Here is a 13535-nt window from a genome sequence, read left to right on the forward strand (position 1 = left end):
TCACTCAACGAGATGCCCCACATGCGTACCATTTGGTAGTGTGATATGCCACTGGCTGAGATCGATTGCAAAGTCGTTGCCCAAGCTGACTGCAGTGGCTGCCGTTGCATCCTTGTCACCCTCTTCATATTCTTCGAAATAGGTCTGGAGGTTTTCCTGCGCCGTGACAGCTTTCGACAAATCATTGCTTTCCTGGAATACGAAAAGGACCCCGATACGTGCGAACTGCAGTCGCTTTTTGCTGACGGAAAGGGCTGATGACGTGGCCGAGGCAGCGGCGGAGCCAGTGGCAGTGGAGGAATATGAGCTGTAGTACACATTGGAGCTTGCCGGAGAAGAGTCGTAAACGATGCCATATCTGGTGGCGGCATCGTCGGTGCCAGACGAAGACTCATCGCGAGCGGCCAGGAACTTCAGCTCAGGGGCAGGAGTGACAATCGGGACGGACGAGGTACACGCAGTTGAAGGCGCGTCATTGGCAGGCTTGGCATTGTTCTCCAATGCAACCTCAACCACTGGCATGGGGGCGGGAGGAGGCAGATCGATGGAGCGCTTATTCGTGGAAACGCCGTTGAAGGTCACAAGCGCGTTTTCAGCTGTGCAGCTAAGGTTTGAGGACGAAAACAGGGAGAGAAGCTCGGTTCCGCTGAGCGGGATCTGGAAGGAATCGGAGGCGGTCGAGATGAGCGACGGCATGGCAGAGCCAATCGTGGCGTTCCGTCCTCCGATAGTAGTGGTCGTGCAGCCCTCCTCGGATTCCGTAGTGCAACGATCGCCGGTGAAACCGTTGACACACATGCAGCTGCAGTGGCCACTCGGATTGACGACGCTGCTACCTCCGTTCTCGCACGCGTAGTTTTGCTGGCACTGAGCAAGAGCTGAATCGGCGCTCGAACTGGCGTCGCTACTGTTTTGCTTCGGGAGGACAATCAAGACAACGGGGACGACAATGGCGGCGGCGATAAGCAGGACAAGAATGAGCATGAGGATGATGAAGCACCAGAGCGGCATGCCGCAGCATCGTCTGCCTTGCTTCTTCTTCTCCTGGGGATCAGCGTCCGGATCATGATGCTGTTCGTACTGACCAAGGCCAGACGGCCAGCGGGAAACGGGCCGTGATCCATTCCTCTCGCCAGTTGGTGTGCCGATGCCTGGATGAGGAAATGATGTGAGAATGTCGGAGAGTGAGGACGCTCGGCGCTGCCCAGCCTCCCAAGCTTTGTCATTTCCGCCCTTCTCCCACATTTCCATGTCCATTCGACTTGCGGTCTTGCCGCGGTCGAGATTCGAAGCGAGGCGAGTAGCGCGTCTGATCAGATCAGGCAGGCTGGTGAGACTTCCACGAGCTTCGGCATCCCGAACAGCATCGACGTTCAAACGGGGCGGGCGCCGAGTGCCGACACGGTCGGCTAGCGACATCCCCCTCTTCGGGTTGCTATATCCTGCTCCAAGCGCACCGCCTTTTTCCAGCCCACCCAGAATCTGATCCACCCTCGGGTCAACAGGAGAATCGGGGCTATTGTCCTCGGAGCGGGCCAGAGGAGATGACTTCATTGGCCTCTTCAAGCCAACCGAATTCACCGATTCCGAGGATCCTGATGCCGATGGCGGGAAAAGACCGGTACCGCTACTCAGGGCCTCGCTGTCAGGCCTCGAAGACGACCGTTGGCCGGGATCGCGGGAATTGCCGTATCCAGCAGCAAATGCACCACCAGCAGCGCCAGCTGCCATGATGCCCTGTCCCACGGCGCTTTTCTTTTGTTTTTCATTGTTCCTTATTATCCTGTCAAAGCTGTCCACGCTCTTAATTGTCGTCAACGACGGCTTCCCCCGCTTGCCAAGGCTGGCATGTCTAACAAGGCCAGCCTGATCCCCGTCGTCCGTTACCCGTGAAGATCGATCGCTCCCAGTGATGGTTGAGGGACTGGCCATGGGCAGGTCCTCCTCGGAGGGAGTTGCGTCCTCGTCGAAATAGAAGCCGTCGGCGTTGGGAATGACGTTGCTCGAAGCGAAAGAGTTGTGCGATCTGTTGGACTCGGCCTCCTCGACAATGGGCGAAACGTACGACATCTGCGAGTAGTAGGACGAAGGGCCTCTCCTGGCCGAGGGCGGGGGACCAAGGTTCGGGCTTTTCCGTGATTGAGGCATGTTTGGCACCGGGACAGGGAAGTCGGGAATGGAGCCGAGCGACGAGACCGAGGCCATGGAAGAGGTGGTTACCGGGCGATGCTCTCGGGGCGAGGGGTAGTAGGAGGTGGGCGAGAGCAGCTGGTCATCGTAATCGGAGGGCGAGAGTGGTTCGGGTTCAGGCTCCCTGCGCCTGGGTGTTTTCGGGGCTGGTGGAGCGAGGAGAGTAGGGTCCGGCCTGGTGGGATCTAGAATGGAGGGAACGTAAGAGGGGCGCGGGGGGCGCTGGGGCGGCGGGCCTTTTTGACGCGACGGGCTGTCCTGGACGGGGTGGCTGTCGTCAGCCAGAGGCCAGTTGGGGCCGGGAGAGGGCGACATTTCCCGGCCGGAGCTTGAGGGTGGGGTAGGATTGGCCTGGGGGCGCGTGGGTGGACGGACATTGTACTGCGACGTTGGCAGCGGCGGGCGCGATGGTTGGCCGTAGTAGTCGGAACGGAGGTAGTGCTCCTGCTCGGCCTGGGCACGTTCCCTTGCAGCTTTCACGGAGCCCTTCCGGTGGAGGCCTTCGCTGGACCCATCATAGGTGGCTCCGGGAGCCTGAGGGTAGCTCATTGGCGAGGGCTGCTTGTCAGATTATTGCATGCGGAGCGGCGTCGCAATTGGCGAGGAAGTTGCCGGGAGGATTGGCGGTAAGATGAGAGCCCTGGCGGAGAGTGGTGGTCAGAGATACGGACGCAGTGACATTGTAAATGGAAGATCGCAGGCACTCGGGCGCAGTAGGTTGGGGATGGGCATGCAACAAATTGCGTTCCAGGAGGAGAGGCAGACGGACGTACGCAGGGCCGGGAGCACGCAGTCAATTCCTCAGTCGCGAATCAAACGGCGTGCGTCGGAGAGTCGGGCATGCGTGAAGACGGCGGCGGCGGAGGAGGCCAAGGGGATCCGGCTCGCGGAATTAAGGGCTAAAGAGAAGTGAACGACAGACTGAAGAAGAAGAAGAGAAGGCGAGCGTCAAGCTCAGGCCCGGGCGGTTCGGGCGCGGGTTGAGGGCGGAGGGGAGAGGAGTAGAGTCAGCGCGGAAGCAGGGCGGAGGGCGTGATTTTGGCGGACATGGGGCTGGGCATGCCGCGGGCGAGGCGGCGAGGAAAGCTGGAGCAGAAGCGAGGGCTGGTGAAGAGATTGGCCTGAGGGCGGATGGTGCGACGGCCACAAACAGAGCCATGCCCGGAGCAGCCCACGAGAGGTGCCCGCGTGCGCCGGCCCGCCTGGCCAATCGCGGCCGCCCCTGGCCCGCGTCTGAGATTGATCACAGTCGCAGCGCGCCCGCCAGCCGTGCCCCGCCAGAGCCGACCGCCGCCGCCGCAGCGTGTTGTGTCACCACGCACCGCCCGAGTCGCACTGCAGCAACTGCCGTCGCGCGCGTTGGCCGTTGGAGCCGTGGGCGCGCGAACACGATCCGCGGCGCAGGCTGAGGGGTGGCCTGGGGGGCGCCAGGCACGGCCTCGCCAATTTGACGACTCCATCTATTTACGGCTGACATTAAAGGGCCTGGTCGCTCCGGACAAGCTCCCAGCGAGCCTTCTGCATGACGGCAAATGCCAGACCCTGGTCCACAGATCTTCCTCCGGCTCGCGGAAGCTGCAGCCTCGGCCAGCAGACGCCCGCTGCGCCGGCCGCAGCACCTCACTCTCGCCTGAGCACTGGCAGCCTCAACCCGAGCAAGGACAACCCGTCCACGGCCATCGCGAATCTCAAATCTCCCAACCAGCTACTGTATCTTACTTTTATGTCACCACTGCTCTTGTGCAGCCTGAACCTTGTTTCAGGCCATGTTGCCCGACGACTTCCACGCTGTCTGCCTCGGCGCCGCAGGGGTGTGCTGCTGTACGCGTAGCACAGTACTCCCCTGTGCACATCGCCTCCGATTCTGCTTCCTGTTCCTGACGCCTGCGTCTGCATCTGCCTCACCGCCGAGTCCTTGGGGTTCACCACCTCGTTTCACGCGTAGCATGGCATGCAATGCACGCTCCTGAGATATTTGACACTACGTGGGGAGGTGAAGCCAACGTCCGGACGTAAATGTGAGTGCCAAAATGGAACAAACACGCCCGGACGTTGGCCTCAACTACCCACCTTGATTCTGCCATGTGCCTTCCACGTAGTTCGGGCCTGGCTATCCGGATTTGCCAAGTGCATTCTGCCTCGACACCATGGCATGCACCACCTTCCGCCCATTGATTGCAACCTCACTTTCACATCAACCACTGACACGCAATGGCTGCCCACACTTTCGGTCTGCCCTACGCTCCCTGGTCACGTACCAGATTGCTGATGGCGAACAGAGAAGTTTGAGGTGTCATCCACCGGCGTCGACTCCCGACGGTTCAACAATTATCTCGCCAACGGCCCGGAGGAACGCCGCGACACGTCACCGTCGGCTTCGAACCTTGCAGCCTCCACTCCCAACTTCTCACAAACTCGGCTTCGAAACACGTTCCGCAACAGTCCCGCTCGCCATGGCCACAGCCCCAAGCTCTTCAGCCCTGCGAGAGGCCGCCTGCCTCTCCGTGCCAAAGATTGGGATGACGAAGGCGATCACGATGTACCCACCTTTACTCCCCTGCCTCCCCCTCGTTTGCTCGTTCCCCGGGACGCTTTGAGGCCTGGCCAATATCTGAGCGAGGATCGCTCTCCCTCACCCATTTCATCCCGGCCCCGTGTTTCACCTACAACGTGGTCTCCATTGTTTCGCGCGCGCCAACATTATCCACCAACCAAGTCCGACCTTGCGCCTACTTTCAAGACGCCACCTTCTCCTATAGAACCCGACTCTCGCATAGAAGAATGGCTAGAGAACGTTCGACCGACCCATTGCGACGTTTCAGCTTCTCTCGGCGACTTCCATCTAAGCCCAAAACGGAGAGACAGCGCCGTTGAGCACGCACCCGCGACCACACCTCTGCTGCCTCCGCGCTCGTCATCTCCATCGTCATGTGGAGATGACACACCCCAACCGTCCACGTCAAAACTTGCGCTGCCATCACCATCGTGTCCCCAGGTTTCACCACAGCCTCGCATCATGCTGTCACCACCGTCGCAGCCGCCAGACCAGCAACACTTTGCCGCCAGTCCACTGACCCACAGACGCCGCAGGCCAAGGCAGCGGGGCCCTGCCCCGGCCCCTGGACCAGAGGTCAGCAAGATGATAGGAGACGCGGGGCAAGCGCCCGTCACCCCCAAGAGCGCCGCCAGGAAAAGCAGGTTCGGCGGCGGTAATGAGGACGGACAAGCGGGGTCCATGATGTTGAGCCCGGATGTGTATCTCTGGCGAGGCGACAGCGAGAGGAGGTCACAGTACAGGGAGGTGGTAAGAAACAGGTGCGCGAGTTATTACGATGCGGACATGGCAGTTGAGGAAATCTCTTGATGTGGTCGGTTGCGCCCTTACTGATTGATAGCTCCGTGTTGGTTGAAAGCTGGGCTTATTGAGTGATAGTTCTATCTTTGTAGTGATTTGGATAGAAGTATCAATAGCATTGCATCCTCTCACAAGAATGTGAACTTCTTATACCCGTCTCACTAAGGAATTTGAAGTCTACTTTTGCATGGGGTAGCTGAATCCCCAGTCTGGATGTATATGTACACTCAGAAATCTACATTCTACGTCCGGCTATTCGCTTCAACTACTTTCAGTACTCAACTCAATCATAATCTTGATACTGCTGTAGTCTGTCTTTCGGATCTGCGAGAGCGAGTTTACAAAAAGTACCATGACCGAATTTCTTGGTTGGGAAATCAACGCCCATTTTATGAAAAGCACAGCAGACCTCAACAAACCCCCTGTTATTGTCGAATACAGCTTTACATTGTTCGTAGGTCAGTGCCTGGTTGACTTCGTTGTCTGAGCAGACACGTAGAAATTTTCTGGCTTCTTCCACAATATCGAAGTTGTCGGTAGTGGTGAAAGCAGAGCCGTCAGGCGAATTTAATGTTGTGCCGTTAGTGAGAGGAGTAGCGTTCTCTGAGCTGTTGATGGTGATACTGGGAAGCAGAGTGGTGTCGCGAGTAGCGTCTCCGGCCCGCTGGTTGCCAGGACTCGACATGATATTGAAGTAATGGGTATGACTGGAGGAAGCCGTATTTATGTAGTTGTGTCGAGGAATAGAACATTCGGTCAACTTTTATAATGGTAGTTCCTTGTGTAGCGCAGTTGACTCGTCACAGCAACATCACTTGTCACTCGGTCCCGCAATGTGAAAAGAAGAGGGCAGACGGTGGTGTTCCTGGGAACGCGTGGACGAGCACGTCATTCACGCACCTTTGTGAATGAACTGCCATCATTGTCTAGGTGGGTAGATGTAATATATGACTTGAAAATGTTTTTTTACATACACGACGTCTTGTGGCATTTAGCACATTCAGGTTCTATTACCCTTTACTTGTATTATGACATGAATTGTACGTATATGTTCCACAACGCTTCTTGCCAACACACAGCCTGACAAAATGATATAGAATTCTCAACAATAGTTCGCAAAATAAATTGCACTTACGTGTCAAGTGTATTTTATCATTTTCAATTCAACATCTACGCCCAGATATCTGCTCTAAGTACACATGTAGAAGTGGGAATCATATCCGGCCCAGAAAACATAGACTACGGTTCCAAATTTTAATTCAGAGCGGAATATTGCTTCGTCTGTAATTTTTTTTTTTACAATCTTATGGGGAGCTTGTTGTAGTAGCAAGTCGATTTGTCTATATTGTCTCGAATCGCGAGCCATGATGGTAGAAACTACTTGGCCTCAATTTACGGAGAGGCAATTTTACTTTCAACATTACACTCGAAAAGCTATATTCATCATCATGGGAAGACATCGAGTGATAACTTGACGAGTCCTCAAATCATTGTACTAGTTCACTGCTGTCAACGTAGTCCGGTGGGAGGTGGGGAGAAATTTGTGTTGGAACCGTGGGCATAGACTTGACCTAGCCTCCAGCTCTTCCTGACATACACAAACAATTACTTTACGCCAGCACCATTTCCGCTAAAGTACATACCAGTAAGGTTATCCTACGTAGAACTCACGCACGGGCCTCATCGAAGGCCGAAGCCGGCCCTTCTCGGCCCTCCATTGCCCACACATCATATAGGTATTTTGCCACCCTCTGTTCAACGAATAGCACCAGGTCTTGTGGTCTAGTGGTATGATTCTCGCTTAGGGCGAACCCTGAGTAGCTTGCGAGAGGCCCCGCGTTCGGTAAGTTCATCTGTTCGAATCCAAATTCCAGTATCAATGACTAACAGCTCCTCAGATCCGCGGCAAGACCCTGATGAATTCTTTTTTTTTTTTGCTCTTTCTCTCTCTCTTCAATGCTTTCTTTTATAAGCTTACAATATCGGCAAGTCGCAGTCTGTGCCTTTCGCGTTCCCCTTTTTGGTGAGGGAGAGTTTGCCTTGGTGTTGAAAACTGCAAGGCTGCCCGGAGGTTTTGCTGTGTCTGTATGAAGCTGCGAAAATAGCACAGCTTCTTGTGCTCGAATTGTTCTTTAATTAAGAGCTGGGCCATCAAGCCGGTGCAGCACTGAATCAGCTCACCAACAGATAACGAAGCAGGATAATGCGACCTGGTAAAAGTCTAGAGCACTCGGGATGACGACGAGGAACCCACTGATGAGCAGCCTCAGACATGGGGGAGTTGGCTGGTGGCTGTCGCTAAAAGTTTTGAAAGTCCAAATTTCTGCCAACCGCCGAAGTTTACTCACCGCACCCGCCCAATGACATCATAACAATATAAATCAATTCGATCAGAAAACGTCCCCAGGCCTTCATTTTACTTACCACGTTCGAAGTTGCTAGCATCTTTATTATTCCGAGGCTTCCTGCTCCACATCGGAGGCTGCGAAGCCAGACTGTCGCATGTCCCGAACGTTGGCACTTAGGCCGGTTTATTTGGTATTGCGACAAAGTCGGGGTAGTTGAAGCTCTTGTCCAGATGCATTTGTTTATATATACGTCGTGCATCTATGTCTAGATGGATAATTCAACTACCCGTCAATGTTGCAATATAAGAGAATCGACTTATTACACAGAGCAGTGTACAGATATGAATGCGCATACACGAGAGCACCGCTTACAAAAGTGGGTGAAAAGGAATGTAAATCTCTTCGATGTGTCGTTGTGCAGTGCCATTCCTAGCTGTCCTAATGCCCCATCGCTCATTGCATGCACACCCGATGCATGACTGTGGAGGTCGTACTATCATTGCGCCTACATGCCGATTAGTTGTTTCTATTTTAGTATTAATGAAAGGTGACGGCGACCTGTCCTCCTGCTTTACCAACAGCGACGTCCCTCACACCTCCTGAGAAGGTGGTATAATAAAGCTTCTGATAGCTTGGTCACACTTGCGCATACTCAGCAAGCATTTCATTATAATACTAACCATATTACTCCCAATCACTCTTCGTTACTGCGCCCGAGCGGTAGTAACGCTTCGGTCTTCAAGTCAAACTTTTGCAAAAGCTCTTAAATTATGTTTACGATTACGAAAACCTAGTAAATACTCTTTGCGTTTCTTACCCGTTCCGCGGTTCCCTGTTCCGAGAAACGGCCGACGCACAATCGTACGGCTGGTTTGCAAAAAAAGGGGTTTGCGCTTCGTCACTTCCCAACACATAGTAAGCTCAGAAAGCCGAGACAAAAAGCAAAAAGATAAGGGTTATTGGGGCTCAGCCGGGGATCTATTTCGACTGTTAGTGGACTGATGATTCTGCAAGAATCGAACTTGGGAGCTTACCGAACCCGGGACCTCGCACATATCAGCATATTGCAGCTCAGACACCTCTTAGAGGCGTGGGATACAAGCCCGAAGCGCGAATCATACCACTAGACCACTGAGCCGTTGAAAGCGGAGTCCAGAATTGTATCTGGAGTGGCTAATTTGATGATTTTGGGGGTGGCGTTGCTAAAATATGAACTTGACTTTTTTGGGCGATCTACCACGCAAACCACACCAAATTTACACAGAAATGAAAGCGGAAGCCGCGAAAACCATAGCTACCACTTATCACCATGTGAATTTACCCTTATAATGAGTGATACATGCCGAGGTGGTCTACATGGAACCACTAGCTGCACTCGTTTTTCTAACCACAACCACGACGATTTTCGCCTTTGGGCACTTTCAATCACCTCATAATGCCGTCAAAGAATGCCGAGGAGCCATATGAAGATATGTTTGCTACTGTACATGATTGTAATTAAGAGCCTCGACTCTCGACAATGTCGGAGCATTAAGCGGTTGACATCTTAATGCTTTTCGAGCAAAACATCAAATGCAATCCTCACACACTCGCTGGCACAATTACCAACGAGCCCAGCATTATATGCAGTCTTCTATAGCATCTTCAGTCACGGGCGGCGCATCGCCAATATCGGCTGTAGTCGGATGTCGGCTCAGGCCCCGATCGAGATCCCGATCTGGATCCGGTCCTGCTGGATGAGGCAGGCACGCCCACATCCGCGGATGCGGACCGGGAACCGGTATGTTTACCCGAAGGCGGGTATTCGACTTGCGGGGGTAGTTGAAGCTATCCTCCGGACGTAAATGTTGAATTAACAATTATACATTCACGGCCGGAAGACCGCTTCAATCACCCGTGGCGTGAGCGAAAAGCAAATTCATGTTAATCTTTGGATCCCTATGTATAGTTCAACCTGCACCTCCGTATCAACGCTTCAGCTGCCCCTCTACAATGTCACGTATCTGATCCCAGCGCTTTTCCAGAGTATTCCTTCTGTCGGAGGCGGGAAGCTTTTGAATATCATCATCCACCGTGTCAATTTCGCGCTCGTATTGCTTCAAGATCTGGATAAGACGCTCATCAACGCTCTCCCGTTCACGCTCACCGTCGTCAAAGCCATCTGCGAAGCGGCGCCATGTCTTTCCAGGAAGGACCAGCGCCCGCAACGCAACTTGCGTGCGATGGCAGATTTGGGACGAATCAATGGTGTAGTTCCTGAAGCTTCTCAACAACGAATTTTGGGAATCCTATTGAGGGACTGAGGGCTTACCCTAAGAAACCACATTCATCCAGTGCATCTTTCTTGTCCTGATAAAGCTTGGAAAGGATAACATCATCAAGCTTGGTCTCATCCCATTTATTGGATTCGAGAATGAAGCCGTCTGGAGTCTATCAGCGAACCGATCGCTTCAACCAAATACGAGACTCGGGTGCGCTTACACTCAATGAGAAGAAAGTCGTTACTATGTGGACCGTACGAGAGAAAGACCTCCTCGCCGGGATCTTGCCCAGAAATTAGTTCATCTCGTTTCGGAACGAGGGTAGAAGCGGTAAATATGCTCACTATATTCGCGATTGCAGGTAATGGTGAACCCTTTCATATCATGGTCCACCGTGCACTCGAATTCCTTAGCAACGCCGCCATAAAGGGGTCACGGAGCAAGCTTTCACTCACTCCTTCGTCGGCATGGTTGAAGTATTCCATGAACGGGCACAGCGCCATGCAATCGTCGGGGGCGAGCTTGCGCCTTTTGACCTGCTGCTTGCCCGTGCGAGTAGTTGTCGGATAGTCCCAGTAGAAGGTTCTCGTATTTACAATCAGCCAATAGTAGGTGAACAGGTCCTTGCTCGGAAGGTGCGCCTTGAGGGACCGCCAATCTTTCTCGAACTTCTCCTGCTGCTTCTCCAAGAGACCTGGTCAAGGTGAGCATCAACACGACAGCCGAGGAATGCCAGCAGCAGCAAGGGTCACACAGCTCATGAAAAACCAATACAGAGGCATAGACCTACTCTTCGCATGGGCCGGGAGTAGCTCCTTTTCACGTTCCTCCCAGTTCATCGGCATGATTGACTCGAATTCTTCCTTCTTCGGCCACACCGGCTGCCAGATCCGATGCGGCGCATCGTCCCTCCCGTCCATCAGGGTCAGGTAAGCGGCTAGGCGGGCATGGACGGTGGCTTCCTTTGGCACCTCAACATCTTTGACGTGCTTCGTCTCGGTCGTCAACAGCGCTTTGGCCGGGACGGAGACCAGCAGGTCCCCCTGTTTCAGTGGCTTGGTCGCGAGGACGCCCAGACCTCTTCCGGGCAGGCGGGCGGGCGTGACACCGTCGATAGTGACACCAAGCTGATCTTTTGCCCACGAGATGAAGCGCTCGTGTTCCGCCTCGGGCGACGGGATTACTGCCATTGTGTAAGTAGGGTGTTGGCGAGTGAATGGTGTTGAGGACGGCGGTGCTATTGAGTCAACGGGGACTTCCGCTGATCCATTTCCGCTGCCGAACCACGAAAGTGAAGAATGCAGAGGATTCGGGACAATGGAAAAGCCAAGGAATGCCAAAACTGCCGGCGCTCGCTGCGGCAGCTGCCGGTAGCGTCCCGGGTCAGAGACGGCCACTTTTTTTTTCTTCGGACGCTCCGTACCTATCGATAAAGCTCGCGCCAAATCGAGCCACCATCATCAGACGTCTCACGCTGCACCCTGCTCTGTCCACCTGAGCTTTCTCTCCCAACTCCCGACAATGCGACAATGGCAGCAACATTGAAGCGTCCGCTCTCCGGGGCACTCCGAGCCTCTCCCTGCGCCCAGCTTCCGCGCGCACTGCCGCTTTGCGCTCATGCCAGTTTCTCCGTGCTCAACCGCCCTCCCCCGAACTACCCCGGCCATGTGCCACTGACGACGATCGAGCGCGGCGCCCTGGCCGTCGGCTCCGCCGTATGGTCACTCATCGATCCTCGTCGTGGCGACCTCATTGCTGCCCTGGGCGAAGCTACTGCCCAGCCCTACTTCATCTACCGCCTACGCGACGCCATGCTGCGCGATCCGACGGGCCGTCGCATCCTACGGGACCGTCCGCGCATCACCTCCAAGTCTCTGAATGTCGAATGGCTCCGTACGCTGCCTGAGAATTCTGTCGGTCGCACCTATGTCGGCTGGCTTGACCGCGAGGGCGTCAGCCCCGACACCCGCGCTCATGTGCGCTACATTGACGACGAGGAGTGCGCGTACGTCATGCAGCGCTACCGCGAATGCCACGATTTTTACCACGCTCTCTGCGGCCTCCCTGTGTTCAGGGAGGGCGAGGTAGCGCTCAAAGCTTTTGAGTTTGCGAACACGCTTTTGCCAATGACTGGCCTGAGCATTACGGCAGCTCTCACTCTAAAGAAGAAGGAGAGGGAGAGGTTTTGGAGCATCTACGGGCCATGGGCGGTTGAAAACGGGTTGAAGGCCAAAGAGGTTATCAATGTCTACTGGGAGGAGTGTCTTGAGAAAGACGTGGATGAGCTGAGGACAGAATTGGGCATTGAAAAGCCGCCGGATTTGAGGGATATCAGACAGCAGGAGAAGGCAAGGAGAAAGGCGGAGAAGGCTGCTAGGGAGGCAGCTCGTCAGGCCGTTGTTTGAGATTGATTTTCAGCAACGTCCCTGAGCGAATTGTAGATCATATCCTGGCATTGGGCAATAAGGGCGCGAGACCATCCCGTGGGGCTGCACTCAAAGCTGTTTGTCTGAAAAAGACACGCAACAGCGCACGACCAACCCCTGTGATAAACACGGAGGTGGGTGTTGCTGTTGCCTAAAACATTCCTCAGAGAACATACGTATGTCAATCAATCGTGAAGATGAAGATCAATCTCGCTTCCTGCTACGCGTCGCTCATCCGCTGTGATGTCAAGCAAAGATGCACCGCTTTTCATTCCGGACGTTTCGGAAGAACAGTGTTGACCACGAACCACCGGCATAATTACCCCACAGCCACAGCTTGAGTGTGACCCCAACGCCGTCCCAATGCAACAGAGGGTATTCCTCAAATTTTGTCCGCGTGTAGATGCCTTACAAATCAAGCAGGTCGTCGTCGTCGTCATCCCACCCACCGCGTCTCTGCACGACGATTTTCTCCTGCTGCTTTTCCTCCTGCTCGGATACGGCGCCCAGGATGTCCTTCAGCTGGTCCTCGGTGACCTTCTGGCGCAGCTGGCCAGACCGGGCCAGCATGATGAGGCGGTTCTCGATGTCGGTGGCGCGCGATTCCTTGACCATGCGGATACGGCCCAGACGGTCGGCGGCCTCGGGGAGGAGGATCTGGGAGAGAATGGCCTGGCGGGCCTCGGCTTCGCGAACACTGGGGTGGTGGTTAGGACGGGGCCTCGACGCGTCTTGGGGTCGCGGCGGGGCCAGGGGGCGGCGGCGGAGCGTACCGTTGCGAGTCTTCCTGCGAGCCCTCTCCGCCACTGCCGGCTTGGGCGCCGGCGCTCTGCTGGCGGAGCTGGGCCAGACGGGCCTTGCGAATCTGCGGGCGGTCAGCGCGCGGTTTCAGGCGGGCGCGCCGTGGGCCGGGGCGGCACCTCTTCGAGATCTGCGTCAGACATTGCAATCTGCG

General features: G+C 54.9%; 4 protein-coding genes across 4 annotated transcripts; 1 reads left to right on the plus strand and 3 right to left on the minus strand.

The window, feature by feature from the left end:
* Positions 1-2739, minus strand: LTHEOB_8792 (Epidermal growth factor-like type 3; the record flags this gene model as incomplete). Its single annotated transcript, XM_035518308.1, has 1 exon — positions 1-2739. The coding sequence occupies one exon, from the start codon at positions 2737-2739 to the stop codon at positions 1-3; it is 2739 nt and encodes a 912-aa protein (XP_035370097.1).
* A 7121-nt stretch (positions 2740-9860) lies between these two features.
* Positions 9861-11344, minus strand: LTHEOB_8793 (Set domain-containing protein; the record flags this gene model as incomplete). Its single annotated transcript, XM_035518309.1, has 6 exons — positions 9861-10149; positions 10205-10316; positions 10375-10437; positions 10499-10562; positions 10610-10848; positions 10945-11344. The coding sequence occupies 6 exons, from the start codon at positions 11342-11344 to the stop codon at positions 9861-9863; spliced, it is 1167 nt and encodes a 388-aa protein (XP_035370098.1).
* Positions 11345-11683: 339 nt separating this feature from the next.
* LTHEOB_8794 (Ubiquinone biosynthesis protein coq-4) lies at positions 11684-12559 on the plus strand (the record flags this gene model as incomplete). Its single annotated transcript, XM_035518310.1, has 1 exon — positions 11684-12559. The coding sequence occupies one exon, from the start codon at positions 11684-11686 to the stop codon at positions 12557-12559; it is 876 nt and encodes a 291-aa protein (XP_035370099.1).
* A 429-nt stretch (positions 12560-12988) lies between these two features.
* On the minus strand, positions 12989-13524 carry LTHEOB_8795 (DsDNA-binding protein pdcd5; the record flags this gene model as incomplete). The annotated part of the gene is made up of 3 exons (XM_035518311.1): positions 12989-13277; positions 13354-13445; positions 13501-13524. 3 exons carry the CDS (start codon positions 13522-13524, stop codon positions 12989-12991), a joined length of 405 nt encoding a protein of 134 aa, XP_035370100.1.
* Between the last annotated feature and the right edge of the window lie 11 nt (positions 13525-13535).

The sequence above is a fragment of the Lasiodiplodia theobromae genome (genome assembly GCF_012971845.1).
Source record: "Lasiodiplodia theobromae strain AM2As chromosome Unknown scaffold_28, whole genome shotgun sequence".
In the NCBI taxonomy this organism is placed as follows: domain Eukaryota; kingdom Fungi; phylum Ascomycota; class Dothideomycetes; order Botryosphaeriales; family Botryosphaeriaceae; genus Lasiodiplodia; species Lasiodiplodia theobromae.